Source organism: Amia ocellicauda, chromosome 1, assembly GCF_036373705.1.
Source record: "Amia ocellicauda isolate fAmiCal2 chromosome 1, fAmiCal2.hap1, whole genome shotgun sequence".
Classification (NCBI taxonomy): domain Eukaryota; kingdom Metazoa; phylum Chordata; class Actinopteri; order Amiiformes; family Amiidae; genus Amia; species Amia ocellicauda.
The window spans coordinates 27,982,273-27,992,059 of NC_089850.1; the positions used below are offsets into that span (position 1 = coordinate 27,982,273).

At 38.7% G+C, this 9,787-nt stretch overlaps 1 protein-coding gene across 1 annotated transcript in view; it reads right to left on the bottom strand.

Annotated features, from left to right (window-relative positions):
* Window positions 1-3,197, bottom strand: part of akap12b (A kinase (PRKA) anchor protein 12b) — a 49,282-nt gene extending 46,085 nt beyond the window's left edge. Inside the window, exon 1 of the mRNA XM_066700598.1 lies at window positions 2,954-3,197. Within this exon, the coding sequence (XP_066556695.1) occupies window positions 2,954-3,067 (114 nt within the window). The 5' untranslated portion in view covers window positions 3,068-3,197. The remainder of the gene's footprint in view (window positions 1-2,953) is intronic.
* Between the last annotated feature and the right edge of the window lie 6,590 nt (window positions 3,198-9,787).

The window sequence follows — 9,787 nt, forward strand, 5'->3', positions numbered from 1 at the left end:
AAACATAACCGAGCCTCCTCCATGTTTCACTGTAGGTATGGTGTTCTTTTTTTTTTGAAAGCTTGAAAGCTCCAGTTTTGACTCATGTGTCCAAAGGACATTCTCCCAGGAGGATTGTGGCTTGTCAATATGCATTTTAGCAAATTCCAGTTCCAAATGTTATGTTTTTCTTTCAAAAGTGGAGTCCTTCTTCCATGGAGGCCACTTTTGCTCAAAAAGCGACAGATGGTGCGATCAGAAACTGATGTACCTTCACCTTGGAGTTCAGCTTGTATCTCTTTGGCAGTTATCCTTGGTTCTTTTTCTGCCCTTCGCACTACCCTTCTGTTTAATCTGGGGTCGATTTTCCTCTTGCGGCCGCACCCAGGGAGGTTGGCTGCAGTTCCATGGACCTTGAACTTCTTAATAATATTGTCACAGGAGCATCAAGCTGCTTGGAGATGGTCTTGTAGCCTTTACCTTTACCATTCTTGTCTAGTATTTGCTTTCTGATCTCCTCAGACAACTCTCTCCTTTGCTTTCTCTGGTCCATGTTCACAATGATACCAAATGGCACAGTGACTTTCCTCCATTTAAATAGGCTGAATGACTGATTACAAGATTGGAGACATGCATGATACTAATTAAAGAAACTAATTGGTTTGGAATATCACTATAATCCAATTATTTATTATCTTTTCTAAGGGCTACCAACAAATGTGTCCAAGCCATTTTATAATATCTTTGTAGAATGAGCAATAATTAATCTCTTCACGGCTTCTTTGCTTTATTCTATGACATACAAAAGGCATGCAAGTATACATGATGCATGATGAATAGCTTTTAATTTCATCACTTTTCAAGAGGAATGAAACATTATTTCAATTAGCTGTAAGGGTACCAACAAATTTGAGCACATCTGTATATATTGAACTTTTCACAGCGTATGAATGTGTACTTTTGCTTCATCAGCCTCAGTTTACAGTAGTCCCTTTTGACAAGGTCACCTCAGAAATTGTACCATAAAAGCTTTAATATGTAGCTGAAACACGGCAACCTTTTGGGACATTGATGTAATTGATTAATATGTAATAATTCTTATGAAATGTTTCATTATTCTTATTATTTTATTACAATGGAGTTCTATCAGAAATACTTCATGAGCTGGTTCTCAGTGCCAGCGCAGTTGGCAGCGACACACAGCTGTTTTCCAGAAACATGTTAGCATTTTCAAGGACAGTAGGCTTAAGTTACGTCTGAGAATTGATAATGACCTTTGGGGCAGAGACAGACATCACAAAAGAAACAAGGGGACTGAAGCGAAGTGAACGTGAGAAAAGTATGATCTCCCAACACTGGGAGATGTCCAGGGGGGTAGAGCCAAACAGCAAGTTGACACAATGAACCCCTTCAGTCCCAAATAACAATGAGGCTGCAGTACTGCGTCCCACCACTCAGTCGGGAGAAAACCAGACTTTCATTAGGTCCTGTTTCTGAGGATCTCAGAGCAGTGCATGAAAAGATCAGGAGTGGAGCACTGAACTTGTCAGCTCCTTTCTATTTCATAATTACATTAGGCTATTTTTAACCTTTTAATCATTCAGCTCTGGGCAACCAATGTGAAGGCTGGTAACTCAGTAACACAGTTTAGAGGTGTACATTAAAGCCAATGGAAAGTAAATCAAATCAAATCAAATAAATGTTATGGGGGGGAAACGTGTTGAGCAAAGTTAAAGAATTTGTAAGCATACAAAATGGCACTAATAAGAATATCAGGAGTCAACATAAAGAACACAATTTCTATAGCTTCTTAACTGTCGTGAAGAAGGATGGAGCTGTCACATGATCACTATTATTTAATGGATCTATTTATTTATTTTTGTCTAGAACCAAACAAACTGACATTTTATTTTTTCACAGTTAACTGCAAACAGGCTTCAGCAGTCTTGGTTGAGTCCCAGGAAGGCAAAACAAAACAAAAAAATCCACAAATTGAAGCTGAGCATTATTATTATTATTATTATTATTATTATTATTATTATTATTAGCAGACGACCTTGTCCAGGGCGACTATAGGAAGTGAAATTCCCACCTTAGAAAAATCATTCAGAGTATTTGAATAAACTTAGTGTAAGTACTGACTATCTATCTATCTATCTGAGAGTTAAAAGTAAGCACAGTTAACATGACCAGCAGCTGCCCAAAGGGGATGCAGATACACATCACATCACGATGAAAAGTCTCGGATCTTTTTGAGCTGCCATCATTAAACAACAGTGCTTTCTAAATAAGGACTAAGAATAACTGAAAAGTTCATTAAGGGGATGCAACAATCCAGTGACACACACAGTAATACTAAATTAAAAACATTAAAAGCCACAAAATGAATGAAAAATGTATTGCGCACTTCTTAAAATAACCTGCGCTGCGACTTTACGTGAAATCTTTCATTCTCATTTTGTTCAGTTCATAAAGGTGTCGGCAACGGCAAACTGGTGTAAATTTAATTATACATGTAAATACATTATTTATAATAATAATAATAATAATAATAATAATAATCACTGGAATGCAATGAACTCCATTAAATACTACAGTATAATATCATATTCGTATTTGAATCACAATACTGTCAGTCTGGTACCACAACGTAAATCTGTCGCCGGTACCGCAATTTTATTACTGCGGTCCCGCAAATGCGGTCCTAACAACTCACTGCACAGCCATACATACTGGACTCACATGCGCTATAGATAAATACAAATTACCTGTTTCACATCATATTTCAGCGCCATTTTTACTTGTATAAAACCTAATAGTACTTTATTAATTTATTATTATAAACAGGGACTTTCTTGTTTCTGCCCAATTACTTCCCCAATAGGTGCCCCTAAGCTTCCTTGAGGAAACATAATGTTATCCTAAAAGTAAAAAAAGATACAGCTAGCTTCAGAGGAAGCGGTGTCAGTGTTACCTTGCCGGCAGCATCCTGTCCTCCCTGAGGCGCGTCCAGCCCGGCGGTGTGCTCCAGGGCGCCCGCGTCCTCCGCACTCTGCTCTGTGCGCTCTGCAGACGTCGATGCTCCCATGGCCAAAACCACAACACTCTTCTTTTCCTTCTCGTCTGGGAACAATTCAGAAAAATGACCAGTTATCCCAGCACCCACTTCTGTCTGCAGACCCCCTCCGGGACCGTCAGCCTCTCAAGTGATGCAATCTGGCTCCCTGCAAACTCTTTTAGAAATCCGCCTCCCTCCGCTATCACATGCACAGGACTCAGGCACGCCTTGCAGCATCACATTAGAAAGGGGGAAAAAAACCCTGGGAAGGTTGCTGGTGACCTTTTCTTTTCTTGTAAGACTAACAAGCGCACTCATTGTTTTCCTTTAAATATGATACTAGGAAGAACTAAACGTAATGTCATTAAAAGCACTTTAAATTGGCGTAATTCAGTATTACCGTACCTTCCTTGCAAAACAAGCCTGTTCTTATTCACTGTCCAAATTAGGATGCTGCTGTTACGCGGCATGTTGGGATAGCTAGTTCTTTTGCAGTGCAGAAAAATATAATACATACATCAATACATAGAATAGTAGAATACGATACATTATTCTATTGTTAACTTGTTGGAAAGTCTAAATGAAATCTAAAAAATGTTGTGCATGTATTTACATAAACACCATCTGTAGTCACTGCAGTGGAAAACGTCCTCTGGTGCAGTTATCAGGCAGTAGGCTACGTCCTGTGCAAACTCTCCTTTCTCATTTGTCAGTTAAATACAGTAATGATCACAATACCTGGTGACCGTTTGAATAAGCAATTTAACGCCAAAAAAGAGTTTTCCAATTCAGTTTTTCCCACTAGTTTAGTGAGATTAATGGCCAGCAGAATGGATCACAACGTTTGCTTTACATCTCTAGCATTCAGATTCATAACAAATGCCTGTAGTTTAAGTGTTTCAGCAACTTATTCCTTTTCACAATTGTTTCTCAGAGCATTCCCTCCTCACTACAGTTTAGTCTAACTAGTAAGACAAACTGTTAGTTATTCTTCACAACACACACATTTAATTTATGTCAAAATTATATTCTCCATGGAATTAAATCAAATGTTGTGATAGCATATCAGTTACATGTTTTCCTAATGTACTCAGCTGCAAGTGTTCTTCCCCGCGACCCTCACCAGGATAAGTGGTTTTGAAAATGGATGGATGGATGGATGCAAGTGTCCCTCAGCAACATCTTAGTCTTCTTTGCCAAGTTTTTTGTCAAGTTGCTCACACACCATTTCAATGGGAACTGGGGAGGCCAGGGCATCAACAACACCTGTTGTTTTTCTTCCAATGTCAATCATTTGGGTCATTATTATGTTAAAAGCAAACCCTTCTCCAATCAGTCTCCTTCCTGATGGGTTTGGTTTACTTTGAAGACTGGGATGATATTGACTATTTCTCCATATCCCCGGTTATGTATTTTCTGAATGCATAATAAACTTTTGTATGAGCAAATGCTTTAGCTATGGTTATCCTTTCATAGCAGGATTTTAGTAAAGTGGTATGTAAGTTTCTGTATACTACTCAGCTTTTCCAAATGATCAATCTTTTACATCATATTTAAGACCAATGTTGCTACTAGTAGAACATTTTATTGGCACAGTAGTACTTTATTTGGATGCTGCCAGTTTTTGCACTTATAATGAATATTCATTACACTATTGGCATGACAGTAAGTGATTCCATACCTGCTTGTGGAACACATAATGGAAAACCACTGTTATGAAAGTGTGCCATTTAATTGTTTGCAGTAGCACTACTTATAATGAAGAAACACTGCTCTACTGACACAAAGGTGGGTTATCCAGTTTCACCCTACAGTAGCACACAATGATGAATGAATGATTCAGTATTACATTTTTAACCACAAATCTGTCAAAATGGACATTGTGATCACTTCCCTTGGAGCAGCCAATGCCTGCTGTGTAGAATGGCTTGATGCCCTCCAGACTGGTCCCAAACAGCTAAAAGGAATCCAATTATAAAATCATTATTTACCTTCACCATAGTTTTTGAAAACTAAAGACAGAGATATAACATATAATATAACTATGAAATAGGAAGTAATAGAGCCTAAATGTGAGGTCCCAAAATGACACAACAAATGATTAGCTATTAGCTTGTATAATAAATTATCTGATGACGTATTTATAATTCACAAGTGGGGCAACTATCTACTGAAGTCAGGAGTGTGGGATTCCCAGAGGTCACCTTAGTGTGGTGTCACAGACTTTACAATCAGATAGTCACAGTTGTCATGGAATTATATTTAATCATATTTCAACTTGCTCCTCTGGAAAATAAGTTAATTTTAGGTTAATCTGTCTCTGTGCACCATCATGGGCCCTACTGAACAGAGACCCATTGAAGCTGTAGAGCGTCTCAATTAAAGTCATGCCTTATTTGGATCAGTGCCTCGAATGGATCGGCTGATTGGATTTGTCTTGTGAAGAGGAGGCCCTGGATAGGTCATTACAATAGGAAGACAGTCCACTGAAATACACTGGAGTGCTTTTGGTTGCCTGCATGGAAATGAGATTTGATGAAAAGGCAAAAAGAGTGCAAATGTTATTAGAACATCTAATTGGACAAATAAGTCAATAGATATAATATGGGTTGTACTGGACATATACACTCACCTAAAGGATTATTAGGAACACCTGTTCAATTTCTCATTAATGCAATTATCTAACCAACCAATCACATGGCAGTTGCTTCAATGCATTTAGGGGTGTGGTCCTGGTCAAGACAATCTCCTGAACTCCAAACTGAATGTCTGAATGGGAAAGAAAGGTGATTTAAGCAATTTTGAGCGTGGCATGGTTGTTGGTGCCAGACGGGCCGGTCTGAGTATTTCACAATCTGCTCAGTTACTGGGATTTTCACGCACAACCATTTCTAGGGTTTACAAAGAATGGTGTGAAAAGGGAAAAACATCCAGTATGCGGCAGTCCTGTGGGCGAAAATGCCTTGTTGATGCTAGAGGTCAGAGGAGAATGGGCCGACTGATTCAAGCTGATAGAAGAGCAACTTTGACTGAAATAACCACTCGTTACAACCGAGGTATGCAGCAAAGCATTTGTGAAGCCACAACACGTACAACCTTGAGGCGGATGGGCTACAACAGCAGAAGACCCCACCGGGTACCACTCATCTCCACTACAAATAGGAAAAAGAGGCTACAATTTGCACAAGCTCACCAAAATTGGACAGTTGAAGACTGGAAAAATGTTGCCTGGTCTGATGAGTCTCGATTTCTGTTGAGACATTCAGATGGTAGAGTCAGAATTTGGCGTAAACAGAATGAGAACATGGATCCATCATGCCTTGTTACCACTGTGCAGGCTGGTGGTGGTGGTGTAATGGTGTGGGGGATGTTTTCTTGGCACACTTTAGGCCCCTTAGTGCCAATTGGGCATCGTTTAAATGCCACGGCCTACCTGAGCATTGTTTCTGACCATGTCCATCCCTTTATGACCACCATGTACCCATCCTCTGATGGCTACTTCCAGCAGGATAATGCACCATGTCACAAAGGTCGAATCATTTCAAATTGGTTTCTTGAACATGACAATGAGTTCGCTGTACTAAACTGGCCCCCACAGTCACCAGATCTCAACCCAATAGAGCATCTTTGGGATGTGGTGGAACGGGAGCTTCGTGCCCTGGATGTGCATCCCACAAATCTCCATCAACTGCAAGATGCTACCCTATCAATATGGGCCAACATTTCTAAAGAATGCTTTCAGCACCTTGTTGAATCAATGCCACGTAGAATTAAGGCAGTTCTGAAGGCGAAAGGGGGTCAAACACAGTATTAGTATGGTTTCCTAATAATCCTTTTGGTGAGTGTATATAGCAACTTCTGATATGTGATCATGTTCCCCTGAGATTTCTTATTCCAATAATATTATAACAGTATATTTAACAGTTGAATTAAGACATGTTTCTGAATTAAATATCGCGTCCATGTGGTCCCCAAAAAGGGGAATCTTAGGAATCCCATGTGACATATATCTTACATACAGAGGCCTGGTGAATTGGAATAATACATTGTTGCCAAGTCTGTGAAATGTTTGTTTTATATACGTCACACTGTGTTCTTAAGGGTTAAATCCCGTGCTCTCAAATTTACAGTTTGTTGTCTACACACTTTTACCCTCTTAATTGAATTAACTGCATTATAATCCTTGAGATTGTTTGTCAGTCAATGTTAAGAGAAGTCATTATCGTAAATAATCCTGAGCCTTAAGAATTGTGTGGGTCTAATATATAAGCTTTATATAACCAACCAACATGACTCAGTAGCTCTTAATATAAGACTCTGGACTATACCATTAGCTTCACATAAAAAAAAAAAAAAGATCTTAAATGTAATATTGCATATGATTATTTTGGAATAGAAATATATAAACACTTTTAAATGTACTTACTTACAATTCCATACATCCATCTGTCATGAAAAGCCGTAGCCTCACCCGGTGGACACTGCCATGAATTTCCATTAGTGCATATTTTATAATTAAAAATGTTCACACTTTTTTTTTTTGTCTGCAGACAGTGTCAATATTTGTGTCACCATAATCCACAGTAACTTGCTTTGTTCCTATTATGGAAATATACCCAGAGCATGGTTTCCTTAACCACTTAACAGATTCTCTGCTACAAGAAACATGTTTTACTCCATCAGTGTCATCTCTCATCTTTTATGTGTCTTACACCGTGACCCTGCCCAACCCGTAGGTAAACATTATGTAGTAGAGGAAGCTTTTTGTTTCTTCTACGGTTTATATTTTATCACAGAAATATATCACAAGAAAGACATTTTTACCCCTGAATGCAAAACTGCCAGAATCTTTCATTTATGGTTTCATGCTCTATTAACAGTGTTGAAAAAGCCAGTTATGTGGTATGTTAAAAAATGAAAACATGCCTGATTTCCAGATGGTTTAACTTAGCAGTGTTAAACAGAAACAAGGGCAAGGGCAATCATTGTTCTTTTGGCAAGGTCTGTATTGTGATTACTGTCTGTAGATATTATTTACTGACAATAAAATAAAGGCTGTTTCACTAAGGTTTAACATATCTTGATACTGCCAGGAAACCCCACAGCAATCTGGTGTGTTTTCATCCCTGCTTTTGATGAGCAGTCCAATTCCTTCTCATCTTTCACAGGGAATCAGAAGTGTTCAATATTGGAGACCTACATTATGTAGGAAATAAGCATGTATTTTGGGGTTTCTTTTCAAGGCAGCTTGGTTCTTCAACTGTTAAGATCTGAAAACAATGGACAAGGTTGAAACCAGTCAATCACTAAGTCATTAAAGATTTCAATTAAGAGCTCAGTTGTAACTACCACTATTGTAGATATAATTTAGAATAGGAACCAGGAGTGTGCCAGAACCTCGAACCATCACCAGAACCGCACACTGTTCAAAATGGACAACACAACTAGTTGTTAGACTTAAAAAAAACAAACAAAAATATCAAGAATGTTTCTGGGGGTTTTCTTCTCAGCACTTTAATACCACATAGCGTAGCCAGTTTCCGGTAGGCTATCAATCCAAGGTACTAAATCTCAGGAGATGAAATATCACGTGGCACTTTGGTGAAGAACAGGAGTGTTAACAGCACCCTCCACATGAATATTTAATAAATTACATGAAGCTGCTTGCTGTTTGTATGGCCACAGAAGTCTGTGTTTGGAAGAAGAGAAAAGGACAATTTAATATATTGGGTCATTGGCCAGGACTTAGACAGTAATAGCCCAGCCAAATGGAAATTAAAAGCTCTAATTTAAACTAAAATCAGATTTCATCCTGGTCAGATGATGGAGATTTACCAATGACAGAACTATGTGCGGTCAACATCTTTTCCAGGCTATGAAATATGTATAGCCTGGATAAGATTTAGTTTGAATAACTAAATACTTCAAACAGGAACACAAAAAATAGGAAACTATATACTACTGAAGATAGGGAAAAAAAAAAAAAAAAAACGTTACGTGGTAGTTTTCCATTTACAATTATTTATTTCACAATATAAAAAGAGGTAAATAGTCTGGATTGCTGAACAATTTCACAAATATACTTTTAGGGAAAATATGATCCTTTTCCTCCCAGACAAAACAAGATGCTCCTGAACTTTTACATGCAAAACAGATTGAATATCCAACATGTAGGTATGAGATGCCACCAATAATGCTATTTTGTAGACTTTCTAAGTGACCTCAGTACTAAGAAGCAGCAGAAACTGAGCAAAAAAAACCCCACAAAAACATAATATACTATGAAAAACAAAATCAAAGGCTACTGCTGATCCAGAGGTAAGTACAAATAAGACACCATCTCTTCATGAAACCGGAAGGACAAAAACAGGAACAAGGCCTGTTCCACATTGAGATCGGACCCTGTCCAAAGAAAACTTTGGGATATAATTAAACCTACTTTCTCTAAAGGAACAAGAAGCCTAATTGTTTAGTGTGTGACTCTAACAACCTTGCCTGTGTGTGACTGCCCTCTGTGACTCCTGCGCTGTGCATTGAAGAGGCCTAGCTGCCTAGGGCTTACTCAACCCTGCCATTGTTACAGCACAGGCAGGCAAGAAAGACATCGGATTCAGGCAGGGGGACCTAAGCCCCTTTATTCACTTCTAACTAATTAGCAACAACACTGTGAATAGGGGCACGATTCTGACCGAATGAGCAAAGAACGTAGCTGCCGAGAGCGTTCCAGTGATTGTGCGGTTTCCTGTAGTC